The sequence below is a fragment of the Berghia stephanieae genome, chromosome 9, assembly GCF_034508935.2.
Source record: "Berghia stephanieae isolate SIO BIC M18660-M18661 chromosome 9, UCSD_Bste_1.3, whole genome shotgun sequence".
In the NCBI taxonomy this organism is placed as follows: Eukaryota; Metazoa; Mollusca; class Gastropoda; order Nudibranchia; family Aeolidiidae; genus Berghia; species Berghia stephanieae.
The window spans coordinates 48002051-48028850 of NC_088368.1; the positions used below are offsets into that span (position 1 = coordinate 48002051).

The 26800-nt window shown below is 38.3% G+C and overlaps 2 protein-coding genes across 4 annotated transcripts in view; both read left to right on the top strand.

Moving 5' to 3' along the window:
- LOC144980373 (uncharacterized) overlaps positions 1 to 4472 on the top strand; it is a 61368-nt gene extending 56896 nt beyond the window's left edge. For 2 of the 3 annotated variants that reach the window (XM_078928077.1, XM_078928076.1), the window contains exon 10: positions 499 to 4472. The gene's annotated coding sequence lies outside the window, so the exon portion shown is untranslated. The remainder of the gene's footprint in view (positions 1 to 498) is intronic. The other variant, XM_078928078.1, reaches the window with a different exon arrangement.
- A 10677-nt stretch (positions 4473 to 15149) lies between these two features.
- The window catches only part of LOC144979268 (uncharacterized), a 34496-nt gene continuing 22845 nt past the window's right edge, over positions 15150 to 26800 (top strand). Inside the window, exons 1-7 of the mRNA XM_078925882.1 lie at positions 15150 to 15263; positions 16860 to 16893; positions 17843 to 18009; positions 19297 to 19300; positions 20047 to 20092; positions 22671 to 22756; positions 26632 to 26800. The exon at positions 26632 to 26800 is cut by the window's right edge and continues 478 nt beyond it. Coding sequence (XP_078782008.1) covers positions 15150 to 15263; positions 16860 to 16893; positions 17843 to 18009; positions 19297 to 19300; positions 20047 to 20092; positions 22671 to 22756; positions 26632 to 26800 — 620 coding nt within the window. The remainder of the gene's footprint in view (positions 15264 to 16859; positions 16894 to 17842; positions 18010 to 19296; positions 19301 to 20046; positions 20093 to 22670; positions 22757 to 26631) is intronic.

The window sequence follows — 26800 nt, forward strand, 5'->3', positions numbered from 1 at the left end:
TTATCCATTGGTGGCAAAGTTGATGGGGAATTATCCATTGGTGGCAAAGTTGATGGGGAATTATCCATTGGTGGCAAAGTTGATGGGGAATTATCCATTGGTGGCAAAGTTGATGGGGAATTATCCATTGGTGGCAAAGTTGATGGGGAATTATCCATTGGTGGCAAAGTTGATAGGGAATTATCCATTGGTGACAAATTCCTATTTCTTGTCTCAATTCCTATTTCTTGTCTCAAATTCCTATTTTTTTTCTCAAATTCCTATTTCTTGTCTCAAATTCCTATTTCTTGTCTCAAATTCCTATTTCTTGTCTCAAATTCCTATTTTTTGACGTTCTAATTCCACTTTTGGAATGTGAAGGGTTGGCAGTTCTGGGCATTATTTTGAATGTAGTTTATGGAGTAATGAAAAGTGGAACAGAGCTGTTTCTTTGCATCATTCTTGACCCATCTTCATCATCATGTATATCCCTCCCCTCTCTCTGTTTTCATCTTTCAGTCAAAGAGAACCTTTTTCCACCCCAGGTCCAGAGCCGCAGCCGCCCCCAGCCAAGAAGCGAAAGGTGCTGCAGTCAAGTCCAAATGTCCACGTGGAGGGAACTCAGGTGCAGAGCAGTACCAAACCACCGCAGGCAACTATCGGCAAGTACCTAATGAAGAGAAAAAAGAAAATAAGAAGGAAAAAGTTAAAGATCAGACGACGATGAAAAACTCCCAGCAACAAAATGTCAATATCGATCGAACGGATTTGCTCCGACATGCACGCGGGCTTCGGTTACGGAGCGCTGACATTCCATTGGCCACGCCACCAACACCTGTCAGATCCGAGCAGCAGACTCAGGACATTTACACAGAGTTGTCTCTCATGTTCCCCGACCCCGACCAGCAGGGGAGGCTACAGGTCATTCTACAAAATCATCCGGATGAGACGGACTTAACGCGTTTGTGTAACTACGTCATCAATGCCTTGGCACTCTGACAAACATCAAAACTAACAACAAATGTACCAAAAAAAATAAGAAGTAAAATTTTGGCTTTGTTCCTGTACAAAGAGTGTTGGGGGAAAATTTAACGCTATCCGTCCTGAAGGGAAGAATATTTTGTTGTCCTTCGCTTTGAAGAAAGAAAGATTAAGAAAAATCTTGTTGTTTTTCCTTTTTATTTTCTTTTGATATTCTCTTACATATTGAAACATGTTTTTGGTGGATTATTGAATTTGATAATTTTTAAATCTAGTTACCTTTTTGGTGATTCTTCTTTGGGTAACTAACTTTTACCGTGGGCTGCTGTAGTTGTATATTTACTGTTTGTCAGTCAGCCGTTTTATTTGTTTTGCTATTTTCATATATTATACATGTTTTTGTGGTAATATTTATTGGGAGTCGGGACAGCTCAGTTGCTGGCTGGGGATCCTGACCACCCATAGTGGGCAGGGAGGTACATGCTGTGTCTTCTATCCTGACCACCCATAGTGGTACATGCTGTGTCTTCTATCCCTAAGCATTGTTTGACTCTGTTGGGAAAAAACTTCTAATATCGCTTAACAGGCGCCAGTCTCGCTCTTCATGTGACATGTTGCTGCAGTTGTTATTTTTGATCACCTTCCCTCAACGTCCTCTGGTGTAAAATGAATTTATATCAGAAAAGTATTGGATCCGTGCTTTACACACATTTTGTCTTCTCCTACATGTTAAATGTTAAATTAAAAAAATAATTCTGCTGGCTTGGAACTTTTTGTAAAGCGCTTTGAGCACATTTAGTTGATATTGATTTCAAGGAGAGGTTATATACAAGAGACCTTTATTGCTACGAAAAATTTGTAGAATTAGGAAATTTTGTCTCCAATTTGAGAAGCTCATGAGCATTTCAAAGTCTTGAAAACTGATTGAAAATGAAAGTTGGTGCCAGACTACACAATGTTAAACATTTTGATGTGTCATTAAATCCTTGGGATGGTAGATTGTTGGATCTAAAATCTATAAAATTAACGATAGCGACTACAATTTTTTTGATCTTCTAAAAACGACAAATTTTTAGATTTTCATGAAGTCTGGCCTTGCTAAAATCTGTAGGTTTTTTTTTGTTTTTTTGTTTTTTTTTTAAACCTTTGACCATTTTGATGTTAATTTTTGTTTTTTGTTTGTCATTTAGTTCACCTAACATTTTACTGTTTTGACCAATGTATACATATATGCAGGTCTGAAATCCAAACGCAATTATGGGTCTAGTTTCCCACTGTTGTCATGGAGAATATTTTGCATGTTTTGAGATTTCCATTACAACAATGAGCTCGTGATAAATTGGGTAATCAGACCTGCAAATAAGTGCGCATCGATTTTGACACAGTAGGTCGTCCTCGTCAAATCTAGATTATTTTATTGCATGGTTGTCGCGTCCCAGTGTCCCAATTTGTCCTTCTTATGGCCCAATTCTTTTTGCTTATCAGGCTTTCAAAATGCGTGATTTTTTGAGTCCATATGTTATGTTTGATCATATGTTGTTGTTTTATATTTCGGGATGGGGGATGGGGGGGTCCTTTTTGTCAAATGTTCAGAAATTTTTAAGTTAATTTTTAAGTCATCCTTCTGAGTTGGGCCATTCGTTCGGCCCATGGAGCTGCAGTTTATCCCGGTTTCTGTATCATGAAACAATAGCAATTACTTGCTACCCTTTGGATAGGGCGCTAGTCTATTGTAAAGCACTTTTCACCAGATCTAACAGGCCCAGCTAACCAATTACTGCTGGGTGGATAAAAAAAAAAAGTCGACTGCACCCAGGATCGAGTTGGGTCCCTTTGATTGTGAAGCGAGTGCTCTACCAACTGGGCTATTGGGACCCCTCAGAATTATTTCAATTTCTGGAGGTTTTAAACATTGCAGGGATGCTAAATACACATATTTAGTCTGTATATACAGATTTTATATTTACTTATTTATTATTTGGGTAGAGGGGGGGGGGGATTGCTAAATTAAAGTCCTTTTATTTAAAATTTGGATCTTTCACCCCAAAGTTTAGAGGAAATTTTGTTTAAAAGTCCTTAATATTCAACCAATAAATAATGTGAAATTGAATGTAAGTCTCAATTTAATGACGAAGACAGATAGAATGGACAATTTGGGTTTCCCCTTTATCACCAAACAGGATTAATGAAACACTACAGATGCATGAGATGATGTGCTACAAAGGAGCATATCTACTATTTCCTGCCCATCAATGTTTTTGTTTATTCATCTTAACAACGCCACTACCAGATTATCTCATTCATCTGTAGTGTTTCATTCATCCTGTTTGTTGATAAAGGGGAAGCCCGAAACATCCATTTTATCTGTTTTGGTAATTAGATTGAAGCTTACATTCAATTTCTCATTGTTTTTTATTTCTTTGAGTTTCGAGCAGCAATATTTACATCAATATTCAACCAGTAGTGGGTGTATGACCAACATGACTTGCAGGCCATCAATAGGCTTCAACAGTCGTGATGTCACTTCCCTTGTAATGACGCATAGTAACTTAGTGACTGGTTCTAAACTATCTGAACAATGGCGGACGCCCTTATGAAATACTTCTCCCACAAGCATAAAAGTGTATCCAGAGGAGAAAAACATTAAATATCTGATCATGTTTTGACTTTTATACATTCTGATCACATGACATGAAAAATTTCTAGCCAGCATGAAAAATAAAAAGTACAGATTTTCTTTGTTTAGAACCAAGCTGCTGATTGCTGGGCGGATGTGACATCAGACTATTGAATCCTGTTACAGTCCACTCCGGATAATGGCAACTCGGTTAATTGCAACTTTCGGTTAATCGCAACATTTCCCAAGAAACAGAATTCATTCTACATAAAAGTCACTGGTTAATCGCAACATTTCCAAGAAACAGAATTCATTCTACATAAAAGTCACTGGTTAATTGCAACATTTCCCAAGAAACGGAATTAATTCTACATAAAAGTCACTGGTTAATTGCAACAAACTTCAGTTAATCGCAACAAATTTTCGCCATCAAAAAGTGGTTAATTCAAGAAATCGATCAAACAAAATATCATGATTAAACTTTCATCATGGAAGAAATCGTGACAGGTTGAAAAATCGAGAGTGAGCGGGATTTAATGCTACATTAGTGTGTCACCACTCTATTATTGACAAAAGATGGCTGGGCTTTTCAGTATGGCTTTGTAATGTCATCTATGACCATTAAATAGAAGGCGTGGGGGCTGGGCATAGTTTTTACAACAGATAGGCAATGACAGTTGTAAAGAGGGACTGAGCGATATCCTTTGTTTTGGGATTGACAACTGTGCATTGTGACCAACGGATTTGGTGAGATTTATTGTCTCTCACCACGGCTAATCTCTTACAAATGTTGAAAACAAAAGAGTGAGATTGAATCAAATTTGAATAAAGCTGCAGTTGCTTGAAAAAAATATATATATTCAGGGCTGCCATGTCGTTTATATTTCAATCATATTGCTCAGTCTGTGGTGGACTTAGAACAATTTTTACAACAACTGGTTTGAGTTTACCGTGTATGTGTACAATGTTGCGATAGTGGACTGGAAACTCAACTTTGATTAATTGCAACTTTGGTTAATTGCAACATTTTCCCTGATCCCAAGGTGTTGTGATTATCCAGAGTGGACTGTATGTCCAAAAATAATTAAAATTAAGCCCTGTCACAACGGCATCTTTAGATCCCATCTGCTAGACGTTCCATGAAGGAATTTAAATAAATAATCCATCAAACAAGATGTCTGATGTCAAACGGGAATCACCCATGTGGTACACTTGATCAAATTGCCCAAGGGGGGAAAAAACTGAAAGCATCTTTATCGGGACCTTCCCAGTTCCAGTTCAATGCCTTAACCACTCTGCAACTTTGCCGACTTCAGCCCCAATTACTTATAGGTCAAAAGTAACACGGAAGCTGTGGACTGGGAAAAGTACCAAACTAAAATGAACAGAATAGTTTCAAAAATATGGAACAAAATCCCAAACACGCAAGGTGTCAGGCTCAAAGCAAGAAATAAAATGAGTAGAAAAGTGTCAGAAGACTATAGAGAATAAAAAAGTTGCGGCGATAGGGGATCGAACTCACGGCCTTACTGATACGACAACTCTGCCTGGCCAGGGGAGAGTGTGTGGCTCTTCTATCTGAGCTATCCTCAATTCCTGACCAGGCGAAGTTGTCGTATCAGTAAAGTTGTGGGTTTGAGTTTGAGCCCCCATTGCAGCGAAATTTTTATTCTCTATTGTCTTCTAGCACTTGCCGTTTGTTTAAAAAACACAGTATGTTGTACTGTTTGGGTAACAAGCATATACTGTGTATACTGTTTGGGTAACAGGCATATACTGTATACTGTTTGGGTAACAAGCATATACTGTGTATACTGTTTGGGTAACAAGCATATACTGTGTATACTGTTTGTGTAACAAGCATATACTGTGTATACTGTTTGGGTAACAGGCATACACTGTGTATACTGTTTGGGTAACAAGCATATACTGTGTATACTGTTTGGGTAACAGGCATATACTGTATACTGTTTGGGTAACAAGCATATACTGTGTATACTGTTTGGGTAACAAGCATATACTGTGTATACTGTTTGTGTAACAAGCATATACTGTGTATACTGTTTGGGTAACAGGCATACACTGTGTATACTGTTTGGGTAACAGGCATATACTGTGTATACTGTTTGGGTAACAAGCATATACTGTGTATACTGGTTGGGTAACAAGCATATACTGTGTATACTGTTTGGGTAACCGGCATATACTGTGTATACTGTTTGGGTAACAGGCATATACTGTGTATACTGTTTGGGTAACAGGCATACACTGTGTATACTGTTTGGGTAACAGGCATATACTGTGTATACTGTTTGGGTAACAGGCATACACTGTGTATACTGTTTGGGTAACAGGCATATACTGTGTATACTGTTTGGGTAACAAGCATATACTGTGTATACTGTTTGGGTAACAAGCATATACTGTTTGGGTAACAAGCATATACTGTGTATACTGTTTGGGTAACAAGCATATACTGTGTATACTGTTTGGGTAACCGGCATATACTGTGTATACTGTTTGGGTAACCGGCATATACTGTGTATACTGTTTGGGTAACCGACATATACTGTGTAAACTGTTTGGGTAACCGGCATATACTGTGTATACTGTTTGGGTAACAAGCATATACTGTGTATACTGTTTGGGTAACAAGCATATACTGTGTATACTGTTTGGGTAACCGGCATATACTGTGTAAACTGGGTAACAAGCATATACTGTGTATACTGTTTGGGTAACCGGCATATACTGTGTAAACTGGGTAACAAGCATATACTGTGTATACTGTTTGGGTAACAGGCATATACTGTGTAAACTGGGTAACAAGCATATACTGTGTATACTGTTTGGGTAACCGGCATATACTGTTTGGGTAACCGGCATATACTGTGTATACTGTTTGGGTAACAGGCATATACTGTATACTGTTTGGGTAACAAGCATATACTGTGTATACTGTTTGGGTAACAAGCATATACTGTGTATACTGTTTGGGTAACAGGCATTTACTGTGTATGTGTTTTTAAAGACAACTGCAGAGCACTTTCCTACTCACTTCATTTCTTGTTATTATCAACATAAGTGCCTGCTCCACTCAATGTTCTAAATTAAGGCTGAGAAGCCTACTTCAGCCAATGGTTTGACCTAAAAGTGTCGTAAAACCCTTTAAAAAATACAGTTTACTCACTCAAGGCTAAAGATTTTTGCTACTTTTTAAAATGAGAAAAAATGTATTAAAAAGAACATGTTCAGAGATAGTTTTATTCAACTATCATTAACGTGTACAAATTAAAAATAATAGCTTTGATACTGCGGTTTAAACTAAATAAAATATTAAAATATAATTTATTTCAATTGATTTTGAAATTATTTTTAGTTTTGTTGTTTTACACTTGTTATTTTGATGACTTTTCTGTATGAACATTATTTTCTTGGAAAACGTATAAAATATTTTATTTGTTTTCCACGTTAATTTGTGTATTGTGCTGACGAAGGGCTTGTACCCAAAGCGTCCATTGTCTGTATTGTTCCCTAAAAAGCCTCTCCTTTTTCACTTTTTTGTTAGTAAAAACTCCATTAGACATTTCTCTGCAATAGAATAAATAAAAATGTGAAAGAGTGAAAGAAACGGTGCCAGAACAGCCTAAGAAAAATACACCAAAAAAATGTATTTTTCCTTCTGAGGGCTGCGATAGTTCAGTCAGGAGAGCCTGGGTGGGGTTCCCTACCTCCACAGTGGGCAGGGAGGTACTTACTGTGTCTTTTATCCCCTTATATCTGTTTTCCAACATGCTTTCTGTCTTTGTCTTGGTATGAGATTACTTGGTTTTGTCCTGACCCTGCCCGGAGTCCTTGGCTGGGAGGGAAACAGTCGAATGCATAGTTATTGTTTTGGGAGATATTTTTTTCCTTGTAAAACATCTCTCTGTTATGTATTATTATATTTGTTATTTTTAATGTAGAATGAAATGTAAGCATTGAGTGTATTCCTCTTTGTTGGATCTTGTGCTTGTGTCTGAGTGAGACTTATAGTTGATATCAGACTAAGTACATTGATGGTATGCTCTTGGAATCTACATCTGCTCTCTATTTGTTCCCAGTTCCCCTTTGTCTTACTCTCTCTCTCTCTCTTGGGTGCTTTAATTGTAATTCTAGAACTTTCGACTATCCCATTTTCTTCCTTTTTACTGGCGCTGATATAACCTAAATGTGTTGCAAACGCCATAAAACCCTTAGAAACAAACAAACGAGTCAGTAGAGCACTCCCTTCACACACAAAGGGACAGAGATTGATCCAGGGAGAGGTTGAGATTTCATATTTCTCTGACACCAACCCCTTCTGGCACCATCCCAGTGCAGCACCGCAAATTGAGCTAGGGCGAGGTGACTTGCTCAAGGCCACACAGCACAGTGGTGGGTGATTGAACCCGGTACCTTTCGGGTACGAAGCAAGACAATACCACTGAACCACGTCGCTCCATGTCAGTGCAGGCCGTAGAGTGGAACCTTCAGAACACAATGGAAACACAGTGGAACCTGGTTATAACAGGGCTCTATATAATCCCTTGTGCGGCTATGTGGTCTATTGGTATGACACTTGCTTTTGGATTGGAAGGCCCTGGTTCGAGCCTCACTCAGCGCATTGTTGAGTCCTTGGTAAAGGTTCTTTACTCACATTCTCCCCCCATACTTGGGTGTCAATCGAGTACCTGGCTGTTAACATCATTGTCTATGTCGAAAAAAAAATTGTAATGGTGAATAACAGGCATCAGGTCTTGTTCTACATGTTGCTGTTGTCTGGGACACTTTGTAAAGCACTTTGAGCACATTTAGTGGATATTGCGCCATATAAGGTAGCAATGACTATGAACATTTTTCTAGGAAATACTACTCATAAATCAAAGCCCTATCTCCACTTAGTAAAAATATTTTTGAATTTTGAAAATCCATTAATATATAACAAAGTTATGCAGTTTCAAAGATGTCATTTATTTGGATGACTCACAAAGAGAAAAAAATACGGAAAATATGGGACGCTTTTTCTGTGCGTTTTATTCAGGCTTGTGGCTGTATCTCGCTTAATACATGGAAATAGATATTAAAACTTGGCAATTTTATGGCAAAATTATCAGAAAATATGAAGACATCAGAAGCATTCTAACTTGTATAGTTTTAGAGCTGTATGGCGAGGGTCAACTATAATTTTGTTTTAAAATATACATAATATTGATCATTTGGAACTTTTCCGAAGTGTAATCTTGTGTCTACAACCCATACAAATGACACGAAAAATGCCTGCTAAATTATTATCAATCAGTCCCGTGAGACCATGGCTTATGTAGTATTTATTTGAGAGAGAGAGAGAATGTGTTAATCTACAATCCCTATGACATAAAAATGAAACAATACCTTAATTTAAAATAAGCGCGCGAGGATTTGTGTCATCAATCATCGCGAACAAGGTTGCCAGATGGCCACGTGTGTGGCCAAATATATAATTTTGCTTCTTTTATTAAATTTTATTCATCTATTTTTGTCTCAGTGACATTTATCCAAGTCTATTCAATTTACTGTTTGTTAAAATTTAGTTCATTTTAAGTGGTCCAGTCTTAATATTGAAAGCCATATGATTTTCTATTTATCCACTTTTGAAGTCGAATTTGGTCAGGTTAAAGTCTGGCCATCTGGCAGCCTTGCCTCGTTCACATCATTTTTGTGTCGCGCGATGGGGGAGCAAAATGGCCGTCTCCATATTTTCGCTCATTGAAATGCAAATTGGGTTGATGTTTTGTGAGAATATGGGAAAAGTACTTATCATAATCCAATGAAATTTGAAATATAAATAGAAAACATGTGCATATATAACCTTATGAGCGACAAAATCTTTCCTCTTTATAGTTTTAGAAATATTGTACTCCAAAGAGTAAAAATTTATTTTTAACGGTCTTCTGGTAATCATAATAATTTTGTCGCTTGACATAATCTAAAATGACCTCTTTTCTAACTGTGTGCCAACTTTCAGTCATATTCATCGATAAACAGCTTCGTAATTAATTTTTTAATATAGCATGTACGAAACGGCTTCGTCCCATATTTTGACGCGAATTTGGGCACTTCGTGAGCGAAAAAGAGGCCCAAAGATTTGTGCTGGATAGTCATTGCTACATCATGACTGTTCCAAAGATTTGTGCTGGATAGTCATTGCTACATCATGACTGTTCCAAAGATTTGTGCTGGATAGTCATTGCTACATCATGACTGTTCCAAAGATTTGTGCTGGATAGTCATTGCTACATCATGACTGTTCCAAAGATTTGTGCTGGATAGTCATTGCTACATCATGACTGTTCCAAAGATTTGTGTAGTCATTGTCATCAACGTTCCAAGATTGTCTGGATATCATTGACACATGACTGTTCCAAAGATTTGTGCTGGATAGTCATTGCTACATCATGACTGTTCCAAAGATTTGTGCTGGATAGTCATTGCTACATCATGACTGTTTCAAAGATTTGTGCTGGATAGTCATTGCTACATCATGACTGTTCAAAGATTTGTGCTGGATAGTCATTGCTACATCATGACTGTTCCAAAGATTTGTGCTGGATAGTCATTGCTACATCATGACTGTTCCAAAGATTTGTGCTGGATAGTCATTGCTACATCATGACTGTTCCAAAGATTTGTGCTGGATAGTCATTGCTACATCATGACTGTTCCAAAGATTTGTGCTGGATAGTCATTGCTACATCATGACTGTTCCAAAGATTTGTGCTGGATAGTCATTGCTACATCATGACTGTTCCAAAGATTTGTGCTGGATAGTCATTGCTACATCATGACTGTTCCAAAGATTTGTGCGGATAGTCATTGCTACATCATGACTGTTCCAAAGATTTGTGCGGATAGTCATTGCTACATCATGACTGTTCCAAAGATTTGTGCTGGATAGTCATTGCTACATCATGACTGTTCCAAAGATTTGTGCTGGATAGTCATTGCTACATCATGACTGTTCCAAAGATTTGTGCTGGATAGTCATTGCTACATCATGACTGTTCCAAAGATTTGTGCGGGATAGTCATTGCTACATCATGACTGTTCCAAAGATTTGTAGGCCTGCGTTAGTTCATATTGCTACATCATGACTGTTCCAAAGATTTGTGCTGGATAGTCATTGCTACATCATGACTGTTCCAAAGATTTGTGCTGGATAGTCATTGCTACATCATGACTGTTCAAGATTTGTGCTGATACATTGCTACATCATGACTGTTCAAAGATTGGCTGATAGTCATTGCTACTCATGACTGTTCCAAAGATTTGTGCTGGATAGTCATTGCTACATCATGACTGTTCCAAAGATTTGTGCTGGATAGTCATTGCTACATCATGACTGTTCCAAAGATTTGTGCTGGATAGTCATTGCTACATCATGACTGTTCCAAAGATTTGTGCGGATAGTCATTGCTACATCATGACTGTTCCAAAGATTTGTGCTGGATAGTCATTGCTACATCATGACTGTTCCAAAGATTTGTGCTGGATAGTCATTGCTACATCATGACTGTTCCAAAGATTTGTGCTGGATAGTCATTGCTACATCATGACTGTTCCAAAGATTTGTGCTGGATAGTCATTGCTACATCATGACTGTTCCAAAGATTTGTGCTGGATAGTCATTGCTACATCATGACTGTTCCAAAGATTTGTGCTGGATAGTCATTGCTACATCATGACTGTTCCAAAGATTTGTGCTGGATAGTCATTGCTACATCATGACGTTCCAAAGATGTGCTGATAGCATTGCACATGACTGTTCCAAGATTTGTGGAATCATTGCTACATCATGACTGTTCCAAAGATTTGTGCTGGATAGTCATTGCTACATCATGACTGTTCCAAAGATTTGTGCTGGATAGTCATTGCTACATCATGACTGTTCCAAAGATTTGTGCTGGATAGTCATTGCTACATCATGACTGTTCCAAAGATTTGTGCTGGATAGTCATTGCTACATCATGACTGTTCCAAAGATTTGTGCTGGATAGTCATTGCTACATCATGACTGTTCCAAAGATTTGTGCTGGATAGTCATTGCTACATCATGACTGTTCCAAAGATTTGTGCGGATAGTCATTGCTACATCATGACTGTTCCAAAGATTTGTGCTGGATAGTCATTGCTACATCATGACTGTTCCAAAGATTTGTGCTGGATAGTCATTGCTACATCATGACTGTTCCAAAGATTTGTGCGGGATAGTCATTGCTCATCATGACTGTTCCAAAGATTTGTGCGGGATAGTCATTGCTACATCATGACTGTTCCAAAGATTTGTGCTGGATAGTCATTGCTACATCATGACTGTTCCAAAGATTTGTGCTGGATAGTCATTGCTACATCATGACTGTTCCAAAGATTTGTGCTGGATAGTCATTGCTACATCATGACTGTTCCAAAGATTTGTGCTGGATAGTCATTGCTACATCATGACTGTTCCAAAGATTTGTGCTGGATAGTCATTGCTACATCATGACTGTTCCAAAGATTTGTGCTGGATAGTCATTGCTACATCATGACTGTTCCAAAGATTTGTGCTGGATAGTCATTGCTACATCATGACTGTTCCAAAGATTTGTGCTGGATAGTCATTGCTACATCATGACTGTTCCAAAGATTTGTGCTGGATAGTCATTGCTACATCATGACTGTTCCAAAGATTTGTGCTGGATAGTCATTGCTACATCATGACTGTTCCAAAGATTTGTGCTGGATAGTCATTGCTACATCATGACTGTTCCAAAGATTTGTGCTGGATAGTCATTGCTACATCATGACTGTTCCAAAGATTTGTGCTGGATAGTCATTGCTACATCATGACTGTTCCAAAGATTTGTGCTGGATAGTCATTGCTACATCATGACTGTTCCAAAGATTTGTGCGGGATAGTCATTGCTACATCATGACTGTTCCAAAGATTTGTGCTGGATAGTCATTGCTACATCATGACTGTTCCAAAGATTTGTGCTGGATAGTCATTGCTACATCATGACTGTTCCAAAGATTTGTGCTGGATAGTCATTGCTACATCATGACTGTTCCAAAGATTTGTGCGGGATAGTCATTGCTACATCATGACTGTTCCAAAGATTTGTGCTGGATAGTCATTGCTACATCATGACTGTTCCAAAGATTTGTGCTGGATAGTCATTGCTACATCATGACTGTTCCAAAGATTTGTGCTGGATAGTCATTGCTCCATCATGACTGTTCCAAAGATTTGTGCGGGATAGTCATTGCTACATCATGACTGTTCCAAAGATTTGTGCTGGATAGTCATTGCTACATCATGACTGTTCCAAAGATTTGTGCTCGATAGTCATTGCTACATCATGACTGTTCCAAAGATTTGTGCTGGATAGTCATTGCTCCATCATGACTGTTCCAAAGATTTGTGCTGGATAGTCATTGCTACATCATGACTGTTCCAAAGATTTGTGCTGGATAGTCATTGCTACATCATGACTGTTCCAAAGATTTGTGCGGATAGTCATTGCTCCATCATGACTGTTCCAAAGATTTGTGCGGGATAGTCATTGCTACATCATGACTGTTCCAAAGATTTGTGCTGGATAGTCATTGCTACATCATGACTGTTCCAAAGATTTGTGCTGGATAGTCATTGCTACATCATGACTGTTCCAAAGATTTGTGCTGGATAGTCATTGCTACATCATGACTGTTCCAAAGATTTGTGCTGGATAGTCATTGCTACATCATGACTGTTCCAAAGATTTGTGCTGGATAGTCATTGCTACATCATGACTGTTCCAAAGATTTGTGCTGGATAGTCATTGCTACATCATGACTGTTCCAAAGATTTGTGCTGGATAGTCATTGCTACATCATGACTGTTCCAAAGATTTGTGCTGGATAGTCATTGCTACATCATGACTGTTCCAAAGATTTGTGCTGGATAGTCATTGCTACATCATGACTGTTCCAAAGATTTGTGCTGGATAGTCATTGCTACATCATGACTGTTCCAAAGATTTGTGCGGATAGTCATTGCTACATCATGACTGTTCCAAAGATTTGTGCTGGATAGTCATTGCTACATCATGACTGTTCCAAAGATTTGTGCTGGATAGTCATTGCTACATCATGACTGTTCCAAAGATTTGTGCTGGATAGTCATTGCTACATCATGACTGTTCCAAAGATTTGTGCGGGATAGTCATTGCTACATCATGACTGTTCCAAAGATTTGTGCTGGATAGTCATTGCTACATCATGACTGTTCCAAAGATTTGTGCTGGATAGTCATTGCTACATCATGACTGTTCCAAAGATTTGTGCTGGATAGTCATTGCTCCATCATGACTGTTCCAAAGATTTGTGCGGGATAGTCATTGCTACATCATGACTGTTCCAAAGATTTGTGCTGGATAGTCATTGCTACATCATGACTGTTCCAAAGATTTGTGCTCGATAGTCATTGCTACATCATGACTGTTCCAAAGATTTGTGCTGGATAGTCATTGCTCCATCATGACTGTTCCAAAGATTTGTGCTGGATAGTCATTGCTACATCATGACTGTTCCAAAGATTTGTGCTGGATAGTCATTGCTACATCATGACTGTTCCAAAGATTTGTGCTGGATAGTCATTGCTACATCATGACTGTTCCAAAGATTTGTGCGGGATAGTCATTGCTACATCATGACTGTTCCAAAGATTTGTGCGGATAGTCATTGCTACATCATGACTGTTCCAAAGATTTGTGCTGGATAGTCATTGCTACATCATGACTGTTCCAAAGATTTGTGCTGGATAGTCATTGCTACATCATGACTGTTCCAAAGATTTGTGCTGGATAGTCATTGCTCCATCATGACTGTTCCAAAGATTTGTGCGGGATAGTCATTGCTACATCATGACTGTTCCAAAGATTTGTGCTGGATAGTCATTGCTACATCATGACTGTTCCAAAGATTTGTGCTCGATAGTCATTGCTACATCATGACTGTTCCAAAGATTTGTGCTGGATAGTCATTGCTACATCATGACTGTTCCAAAGATTTGTGCTGGATAGTCATTGCTACATCATGACTGTTCCAAAGATTTGTGCTGGATAGTCATTGCTACATCATGACTGTTCCAAAGATTTGTGCTGGATAGTCATTGCTACATCATGACTGTTCCAAAGATTTGTGCTGGATAGTCATTGCTACATCATGACTGTTCGGACTGTCCGAAGTCTTTCAAGAGGCGTGGTTTAATTAGTTACTACGAGTTTATTCGTATTGTCCGTTGGTCACAGTACAACGACAAGTTGGTGGGTATCAAGCTCTCTTAAAATTGGGACGATGGAAGGCGCTGGTGTCTCAATGTGGACCACACAGTGTGTCTGATAACTTTATTAATCAAATCTCTTGAGATATTTTTGGCTCACATATGCTGAAACCCATGCACCCCAATGAAAGATGTGGTACAGGGGAACATGGAGGGCAAACGAAGAAGAGGAAGAGCTAGGTCCAGTTATATGAAAAGAAATATCCTAGAATGGACAACGATGAATGGAAGAGAGTTGTACGATACAGATGGGAGGAATGGGGAGACATTTGTCATAGCATAGCTGTATGGGCAGCCAACGTCATTGAGGACGACGCTGGATTCGTAACAACGCAACCACCACATTATCATTATCTCATTCGTCTGTAGTGTTTCATTCATCCTGTTTTGTTGATAAAGGGGAAACCTGAAACGTCCATTGTATCTGTTTTCATATATTAAACTGAAGCTTACATTGTTTCACTTGAAATTTATTTCTTAGAGCAGCAACATTAACATTACAATGACATCCAATTGCCTACACACCTGAACACACAATGATGACCTTCAAAAACTAAGAACACGGCACTGGACACAAATTAATTACTAACTGGATACATAGAACAGACTGAAATCCCCGCAAAAAAATGCATTGTTTACGGCAAGTGTCTATAGATAGTATGCGCTTGGCAAAGAAGTTCACAACATTGTCATCTGGAAGTGTGTCTATAGATAGTATGCGCTTGGCAAAGAAGTTCACAACATTGCCATCTGGAAGTGTGTCTATAGATAGTATGCGCTTGGCAAAGAAGTTCACAACATTGCCATCTGGAAGTGTGTCTATAGATAGTATGCGCTTGGCAAAGAAGTTCACAACATTGCCATCTGGAAGTGTGTCTATAGATAGTATGCGCTTGGCAAAGAAGTTCACAACATTGTCATCTGGAAGTGTGTCTATAGATAGTATGCGCTTGGCAAAGAAGTTCACAACATTGCCATCTGGAAGTGTGTCTATAGATAGTATGCGCTTGGCAAAGAAGTTCACAACATTGCCATCTGGAAGTGTGTCTATAGATAGTATGCGCTTGGCAAAGAAGTTCACAACATTGCCATCTGGAAGTGTGTCTATAGATAGTATGCGCTTGGCAAAGAAGTTCACAACATTGCCATCTGGAAGTGTGTCTATAGATAGTATGCGCTTGGCAAAGAAGTTCACAACATTGCCATCTGGAAGTGTGTCTATAGATAGTATGCGCTTGGCAAAGAAGTTCACAACATTGCCATCTGGAAGTGTGTCTATAGATAGTATGCGCTTGGCAAAGAAGTTCACAACATTGCCATCTGGAAGTGTGTCTATAGATAGTATGCGCTTGGCAAAGAAGTTCACAACATTGCCATCTGGAAGTATGTCTATAGATAGTATGCGCTTGGCAAAGAAGTTCACAACATTGCCATCTGGAAGTGTGTCTATAGATAGTATGCGCTTGGCAAAGAAGTTCACAACATTGCCATCTGGAAGTATGGCAAAAAAAAAAACAATAACGAAGACCAGCGTGACGTCAACTTCCTTCTATCTATAGAGACAGCGTCGCCATATGTTCATTCATTCATTCATTCATTCATTCATTCATTCATTCATTCATTCATCCATCCATCCATCCATCCATCCATCCATCCATCCATTCATCCATCCATTCATCCATCCATTCATTCATCCATCCATTCATTCATTCATCCATCCATCCATTCATTCATTCATTCATTCATTTTTATTACAAGGAGAAAAGACATACTAAAACCTTCTCTGCTGTCCGTCTGAATTTAAAGTAAAGTATTAATATTTTTATTGTTTTTGTCATTGGTTAAAGAAGGGTTTTGAGCCCAAAACGTTCCTTTTTTTTTCAAAGATGTTCTATTCATTTTGTTTATGACTTTTTCCAGTCGACATCGGGTCGCTTTGTCGTCATTTTGACTTGTATTAAATTTGTTTGATGGGGTTCCCGACATCCCATAGTGGGCAGGGAGGTACTTGCTGCGTCTTCTATCCCCCTGTATCTGTTTTTCAATTGCTTTCTGTCTTTGTCTTGGAATGAGATTACTTGGTTTTGTCTTGCCCCTGGCCGGGGTCCTTGGCTGTGAGGGAAACAGTCAAATGTATAGTTATTGCTTTGGGAGATGATATTTTTTTCCTTGTAAATCATCTCTCTGTTATATTTTGTTATTCTTTATTGTTGACATATGATTTGTAACCAGTTGAGTGTATTCCTTTTAGTGGGATCTTGTGCTGGTGTCTGGGTGAAACTTTTAGGTGATCTCAAACTAAGTACTTGGATAGTGTGCTTTTGGAATCTACATCTATGTAGCTATGTGGTCTTGTCGTGTATGACACTCGCTTTCGGATCGGAAGATCCTGGGGTCGAGCCTCGCTTTCGGCGCATAGTTGAGTCCTTGGAAAAGGCTCTTTACTCACATTCTCTCACCGTACTCAGGTGTAAAATGAGTACCTGGTCGTTAACAGCGTTGTCTTTGTCCGAAAACTTGTAATATCGCCTAATTGGCGTCATGTCCCGTTCTACATGTTAAATGTTGCTGTTGACCAGGGACCCCTTGTAAACCGCTTTGAGCACATTTAGTGGATATTGCGCTATATAAAGCTCAATTATTTTTTAAAAATTATTTTTTAACATCTGTTTCCTATTTGAACCAATTCCCCTTTGTCTTACCTTTTCTTGGGTGCTTTAATTGTAATTCTAGAACTTTTTACTATCCCATTTTCTTCCTTTTTACTAGCGCTGATATAACCTAAATGTGTTGCAAGCGCTGTAAAACCCTTAAAAACAAAATAAAATATTTCTTTTGACTAAATTGTTTATTTCCTGTTTGATTTTTGTTAATTTTTTGTTTCGTTTTTTGTACATTTCTAGTTTCATCCTCATTGAATGCCGATAAAAAGACGGAGAGTGAGAAAAAAGACACTGAACAGCCAAACAAAGGAATGGCCATCACGCACCTTAGAGTTCTCTACCCTGATTTAAAGTTTGCTTTTTTCAAAGATCCAGACTGTGCTCGAAGGTTTATTGCCATTGTCACGGTGAGTAGATAGATAATGTGTGACACTCGGATTGTAAGGTCCTGGGGTCGAATCCCTTTCTTCAATGGTGCATAGTTCATGCATTCCATGGTAAAGGCTCTTTACTCAACATACTCAGGTGTAAAATGAGTACCAGTATTATGATTTCCATTACAGTGGAATTCTGATAAAACCGTCACTATCGGACCAGAAAATTTGATTGACTTTTGTTGACTTGATTCATTTTCACACTTGGTGACTTGATTCATTTTCACACTTGGTGACTTGATTCATTTTCACACTTGTTGACTTGATTCATTTTCACACTTGGTGACTTGATTCATTTTCACACTTGTTGACTTGATTCATTTTCACACTTGGTGACTTGATTCATTTTCACACTTGTTGACTTGATTCATTTTCACACTTGGTGACTTGATTCATTTTCACACTTGGTGACTTGATTCATTTTCACACTTGATGACTTGATTCATTTTCACACTTGGTGACTTGATTCATTTTCACACTTGGTGACTTGATTCATTTTCACACTTGGTGACTTGATTCATTTTCACACTTGGTGACTTGATTCATTTTCACACTTGGTGACTTGATTCATTTTCACACTTGGTGACTTGATTCATTTTCACACTTGGATAAAGAAGAGAGCATTTGGCTCGAACAAGAGGTGATGGCTTTCATCAGAAGTTGACTTTGTTGATTTTATGCAGATTTCACTGTAAGAGTGTTGATTTTATGCAGATTTCACTGTAATAGTGTTGACTTTATGCAGATTTCACTGTGAGAGTATTGATTTTATGCAGATTTCACTGTAAGAGTGTTGATATAGACTTTATGCAGATTTCACTGTGAGAGTATTGATATAGACTTTATGCAGATTTCACTGTGAGAGTATTCATATAGACTTTATGCAGATTTCACTGTGAGAGTATTGATATAAACTTTATGCAGATTCCACTGTGAGAGTATTGATATAGACTTTATGCAGATTCCATTGTGAGAGTTCTGATATAGACTTTATGTAGATTCCACTGTGAGAGTATTGATATTGACTTTATGCAGATTCCACTGTGAGAGTATTGATATAGACTTTATGCAGATTCCACTGTGAGAGTATTGATATAGACTTTATGCAGATTTCACTGTAAGAGTATTGATATAGACTTTATGCAGATTCCACTGTGAGAGTATTGATATAGACTTTATGCAGATTCCACTGTGAGAGTATTGATATAGACTTTATGCAGATTCCACTGTGAGAGTATTGATATTGACTTTTTGATTCAGAAAAGTGAGTGGAGCAGGCACTTATGTTGGTAACAACAAGATATGAAGTGAGTAGAAAAGTGCCAGAAGACAATAGAGAATAAAAAAAATTTTCGCAGCGGTGGTGGGGTTTGAACCTGCGACCTTATTGGTACGACAACTCCGCCTGGCAGATGAGAGCGTGGCTCAAATATTTTTGTGTTCGTGGATAGCTCACACAGTAGAGCCACGCTCTCATCTGCCAGGCGGAGTTGTCGTACCAATAAGGTCGCAGGTTCAAACCCCACCACCGCCGCGAAAATTTTTTTATTCTCTATTGTCTTCTGGCACTTTTCTACTCACTTCATATTTTGTTGTTACCAACATAAGTGCCTGCTCCACTCACTTTTCTGAATTAAAAATTCACCCCATCCACCGGAGCATACTCAATGTCTCAATCGTTTCTATGTTATATGTTTGTGTTGAGAATATTGGCTATTAAGCTTAACTGCTGGTCAAAATTACTTCGCGGTGGCGGTGTGCGAACGAATCGGCGGTCTCAAGAAGTGGGTGAGAGAGGGATCTAGAAATGACTTGGGTTTGAAACGAATATTTTTGTGTTCGTGGATAGCTCACACGGTAGAGCCACGCTCTCATCTGCCAGGCGGAGTTGTCGTACCAATAAGGTCGCAGGTTCAAACCCCACCACCGCCGCGAAAAAAATTTTATTCTCTATTGTCTTCTGGCACTTTTCTACTCACTTCATATCTTGTTGATATTGACTTTATGCAGATTCCACTGTGGAGAGTACTGATATAGACTTTATGCAGATTCCACTGTGAGAGTATTGATATAGACTTTATGCAGATTTCACTGTGAGAGTATTGATATAGACTTTATGCAGATTTCACTGTAAGAGTATTGATATAGACTTTATGCAAATTCCACTGTGAGAGTATTGATATAGACTTTATGCAGATTCCACTGTGAGAGTATTGATATAGACTTTATGCAGATTCCACTGTGAGAGTACTGATATAGACTTTATGCACATTCCACTGTGAGAGTATTGATATAGACTTTATGCAGATTCCACTGTGAGAGTATTGATATAGACTTTATGCAGATTCCACTGTGAGAGTATTGATATAGACTTTATGCACATTCCACTGTGAGAGTATTGATATAGACTTTATGCACATTGCACTGTGAGAGTATTGATATTGTTGACTTTATGCAGATTCCACTGTAAGAGTATTGATATAGACTTTATGCAGATTCCACTGTGAGAGTATTGATATAGACTTTATGCACATTCCACTGTGAGAGTATTGATATAGACTTTATGCAGATTTCACTGTGAGAGTATTGATATAGACTTTATGCAGATTTCACTGTAAGAGTATTGATATAGACTTTATGCAGATTCCACTGTGAGAGTATTGATATAGACTTTATGCAGATTCCACTGTGAGAGTATTGATATAGACTTTATGCAGATTTCACTGTGAGAGTATTGATATAGACTTTATGCAGATTCCACTGTGAGAGTATTGATATAGACTTTATGCACATTCCGCTGTGAGAGTATTGATATAGACTTTATGCAGATTCCACTGTGAGAGTATTGATATAGACTTTATGCACATTCCACTGTGAGAGTATTGATATATACTTTATGCAGATTTCACTGTGAGAGTATTGATATAGACTTTATGCAGATTCCACTGTGAGAGTATTGATATTGACTTTATGCAGATTTCACTGTGAGAGTATTGATATAGACTTTATGCAGATTTCACTGTGAGAGTATTGATATAGACTTTATGCAGATTTCACTGTGAGAGTATTGATATAGACTTTATGCAGATTTCACTGTGAGAGTATTGATATAGACTTTATGCAGATTTCACTGTAAGAGTATTGATATAGACTTTATGCACATTCCACTGTGAGAGTATTGATATAGACTTTATGCAGATTTCACTGTGAGAGTATTGATATAGACTTTATGCAGATTTCACTGTGAGAGTATTGATATAGACTTTATGCAGATTCCATTGTAAGAGTATTGATATAGACTTTATGCAGATTTCACTGTAAGAGTATTGATATAGACTTTATGCAGATTCCATTGTAAGAGTATTGATATAGACTTTATGCAGATTTCACTGTAAGAGTATTGATATAGACTTTATGCAGATTTCACTGTGAGAGTATTGATATAGACTTTATGCAGATTTCACTGTAAGAGTATTGATATAGACTTTATGCAGATTTCACTGTGAGAGTATTGATATAGACTTTATGCAGATTCCACTGTGAGAGTATTGATATAGACTTTATGGGCATTCCACTGTGAGAGTATTGATATAGACTTTATGCAATCACGTAGTATTGATAGACTTTATGCAGATTCACTGTGAGATATTGATTGACTTTATGCAGATTCCACTGTAAGAGTATTGATATAGACTTTATGCAGATTTCACTGTGAGAGTATTGATATAGACTTTATGCAGATTCCACTGTGAGAGTATTGATATAGACTTTATGCAGATTTCACTGTAAGAGTATTGATATAGACTTTATGCAGATTCCACTGTGAGAGTATTGATATAGACTTTATGCAGATTCCACTGTGAGAGTATTGATATAGACTTTATGCAATTCACTGTGAGAGTATTGATATAGACTTTATGCAGATTTCACTGTGAGAGTATTGATATAGACTTTATGCAGATTTCACTGTAAGAGTATTGATATAGACTTTATGCAGATTCCACTGTGAGAGTATTGATATAGACTTATGCACATTCCGCTGTGAGAGTATTGATATAGACTTTATGCAGATTCCACTGTGAGAGTATTGATATTGTTGACTTTATGCAGATTTCACTGACTATAGGATATCAAAAACACAAATTTGACCAAACTAGAATATTTCTTGCTTTTTTGATTTTTTCACCAAAATTCTTAACAAAAAATGTTGAAATCTTTTCTTTTCTTTTTTTTTTTATATCTATTATTTTTTTCTTTTGTAAGGAGTGGTAACGTAACTAAAATGAATAAGCTAACATTGTTTGACAGTTTCGTCTCAGTCAGAAAAAAAAGCATTTTTAACATTCCCTAAGAGGCGTCATGTCTCGATCTACATGTTAAGTGTTGCTATTGACTTGGTCCCCTTTGTAAAGCCATATGAGCACGTTCAGTGGATAGGCACTGTATAAATGCTTAAGTTGTTTTTTTGGGGGTTTTTTTCTGTTTACTTTTTAAAATTGTGTCTTTTGTGTTTATATAGATATTTTTTCCCCCTGAAATTCTTGAAATTATTTTTCCCCAAATACACATAGAGGCTACTTGATGCTTGGGGAAGATCGGATTTTATCGACGGTGTAAAATGTTCGTTTTTTCAGGTCAACAACCAACATTTCAGGCCAGTGTGCGTCCAAGAAAGTTGCCAGACGGGAGGCGGCCGAGTTGGCCCTCCATCATGTTTTAGGTAATGAGAAACTTTTAGGTCGTCTCTAGTGTCTGTAAAAGGAATGAAATTGACATCACTCAGCTCTTTGTTATTGTTTTTAGCCAGTATTTTTTATGAGTAGTGCTTACTACATTCTATCATTCAGACTTAAAATGCTCAAGCTTACAGGGCATAGCTTTGTCTGAAGGTACTCGGTACCTTTTTGACTTTCTTGACTTATGCCTCTTGACTCCTGGCGAAGCATAGGGCCTCAACAGCATCTTCTGTCCTTGGCACAGACCTTTGTCTCACTCCAGGTAAGATTGGAGACGCACAAATCTTGGTGAAGGCTTCTCCTCCAAGTTTGTTTGTTTTGGACGACCCCGTTTCCTCTTGTCCTGTGGGTTCCATTCGAGAGCCTGCTTGGTTATATTACAGGGCTCTTTCCGCAGGGTATGGCCAACCAACCCATCGCCTCTTTCTGCGTCTGACCTGGACATCCATTTGCTCTTTTTGGGTAGGAACCAAAGACCGTACCGCTGAGCCACGCTGCCCCCACGTACCAGACCTACTTCCTGTTTCAGAAATTCTGTAAAATTACGAAATTTTGATCCAATTTCAGCGCTTCATGGACATTTCTCAGCCGATGGTTTTCCTCGGATCCGTGGAAATCCGCGATTTTGGAGTCCAGAGGAGGAATTTCCCCTTTTTAAAATTACATTTTCTCGAAACAATATGCTAGCAATGAGAGAGTTGATGTGTGGTGGAACACACAGGTGCAGTTTCCCACTCTCCAGAAGTTAGCTAGAGTATCAATGATAGTCTATCATCTCAATTGCTCTAAAAGTGGGGTTTAGTGCAGTAGAAATGGGGCTTAAGGGGATGGGCGGGTCCTGAAGGCGAAATTCTAAAATGTAATAAGTAGCTGACTTTTAGTGGTAATTTTAGGTTATGTACATCCTAATTAGAGGAAAAAAAATTGAAAACCTAAATTTCAGTTTTTGGTTACCATGGTAACGCCGCCATTTTGAAATTTGATACCCTATAATGAAGTAGTTTCAAAATGCTAAGGCTTCGCCAAATGACAAGTTATTGACATGAAAATAGGTATACAAGTAGTATTTGAGCCATTCATTTGGGCTAAGCATCAATTTTCTAATATCTACAGTAGTATTATTTTTATTGATTTTCAAAGTTCATCAATTTTGAAACATCAAAAATTGACCCATTTTTAGACTTTTGACCCTCATTTACGCAAAATTTATAAAATAAATCTGAAATACAAATGCTCAGTTTTATGAAGCTAGTAATACTGTATGCACATGCGAAAAATCATTCAAAAATGCTTACAAATAAAGGAAGAGTAGCAAAATAAAGGTAGAAAAAGCACAAACAGAGAAAAACGCATTCAAAGTTTCAAGCACAGGAAACTCAGACAAGATCATGCATTCATGCGTCAAAATGACCCTGCTTGATGTGCAGGCCCTCCCTCTTCAGCCTCCTGTTCCTGCCTTGCCTTTTCTCGGCTTCACACACACACACAAACACACACACACGCGTACGTACACACACACACGTACGTACACACACACACACTCTCTCTCTATCTATCTATCTATCTCTCTATCTATCTATCTATCTATCTAAGCTATGAGCGGCTATATGGTCTTGTGGTATAACACTCGCTTTCGGATCGGAAGGTCCTGGTTTCGAGCCTGGTTCAGCGCATAGTTGAGTCCTTGGAAAAGACTATTTACTCCCGTTCTCTCACCGTATTCGGGTGTAAAATGAGTACTTAGCCGTCAACAGTGCTGTCGCTGTCGGAAAAATTGTAATATCGCCTAACAGGCGTCATGTCTTCTACATTTTACGTGTTGCTGTCGGTCAGGGACCCTTTGTAAAGCGTTTTGAGCACAGTTAGTGGATTTTGCTCTCTCTCTCTCTCTCTCTCTCTCTCTCTCTCTCTCTCTCTCTCTCTCGTTCTCAAGTGCATAACAAACCTCTCGCTCATTCGTTTACAACCAATACTCAGTCTAGCTCGACGGTAACTCCATTCATTTCATTTAGAGACCTCAGCGCTTTTTCATTTTGCATCATGTTACGAAGGAGTGACAAATTCTATCTATAAAAATTCACAATAATATTACTGTTCCCATCTTGTTCGAGCTGCTGATTTTGCAAGTCGTACAATTCGAGTCTTTCAAGGCATACTTGTTGCGTACGTGTCGGTACTTTTCACAAAACAAAACTTTCATGTCCCGGGGAAGAAGAAAAATCACACACAGAATAACAATGTTTACATGCGACGCATGCGAAGATGAGGTCAAAGCATGAACTTTGACTCGCCCGCTAACCACTCAGAAAGCAGTATCAAGTCATGTTATCATCGACTATTTTGAACAGCCAATGAGAACAGCGCTAGCAAGGCAAAGGTCACAACAATTACTCACGATTTTACTACAATCAGTCAACCCCTCACAATTGGGTCAGAGAAGGGGTTTTTGGAAAGGCTCTTGACTAAATATAGATAGACCGAAGACCTTGACAGTGGGCATTTCATATAGACCAAAAATAGACGAAACTATCGATACCAAACTTGCCTATTATTATCGATGTTTTATGCTCATATTGGCCTAATGTTTATATGGCTTTTCGCTGTCAAGGCAGGCTGTAACATTATATTTACTGACCCCCTTGGACTTCAAGAGGTCAGTTTGGACCTAAACTGACCCATCTGAGAGTCAACAAACACATTTTCATGTAGCAAAGGTTTCAAACTTTTCAAAAATAAAAAATCTCAAAATAGATATTTTACTCGATTTTTGACAATCGAGGACCCGCCCATCCCCTTAAAGGCAATCGTTCAACATTTTCCTACTTTGTCACTTTTTGTCACCATCACCACTGATTTCTAAGTCATGAAAACTCATTGAAAATGAAAGTTGATGCCAAACTACAAAAGTTTGAGGATTTTGAAGTGGTATTTCATCCTTGTGAGGAAAAATTGTTGATTTAAAAAAAAACAAATGAAAAATTGAGCTTTATATAGTGCAATATCCACTAAATGTGCTCAAAGCGCTTTACAAGGAATCCCTGGTCAACACAACATCTAACATGTAGGACGGGACATGCCGCCTGTTAGGCGATATTACAATTTTTCGGACAAAGACAATGCTGTTAACGGCCAGGTACTCATTTTACACCTGTACGGTGAGAGAATATGAGTAAAGAGCCTTTTCCAAGGACTCAACTATGCGCCGAAAGCGAGGCTCGAACCCAGGACCTTCCGATCCGAAAGCGAGTGTCATACCACTAGACCACATAGCCGCACAAGATAAAAGATAACTATAGCGACTAGAATTTTGATCTCTTAATAAACTACGAAATTTGAAGTTTTCAAGTAGGCAGGCCTAGTGTGGTAATAGCGATGGAATACAGCAAGATTGTGTCCCGTTAAACGGGGAAACTTTGCCTAAAGGGGAAACTTTGTCCCTGTGAATTTGAAGCATTTTGAGTAATCTTGACTTTGATCATAGGAAATAATTGGCACACAACTTAATATACTCTTATTGGTCCAAAATTCAGGAGGCAAAGCTTCCCCTTCATGCAAAATTATCCCAGCTGACGGTATAAAAAAAAATACAACGAATAACCAACAAATAAGCTAAGACCTTTAGTAATGTTATAGGGATTGATGACAAAGGGAAAAATGATTCATTTGATATCCCTCCCTCTTCTCTCTCTCTCTCTCTCTCTCTCTCTCTCTCTCTCTCTCTCTCTCTCTCTCTCTCTCTCTCTCTTCCTCTCTCTCTCTCTCTCTCTCTCTCTCTCTCTCTCTCTCCACACACACACACACTTCCCAATCCGACGTCCCCCCCTCCCCTCTTATTTTTGCCTTTCCTTTCTCTGTATAGGTGCCCCAACAGTAGCTGTGGAATCCCCAGGCAAGCAATCTGTGGTGGATTGTACTGCAGAGTATAGAAAAACAAGATCCACCTCAAATTTAGCACCGGAAAAGAAAGAAAATAAGTCTACCAATTTAGCAAAAGGCAAACGGAAAGTATCACCCACCAATTTAACGAG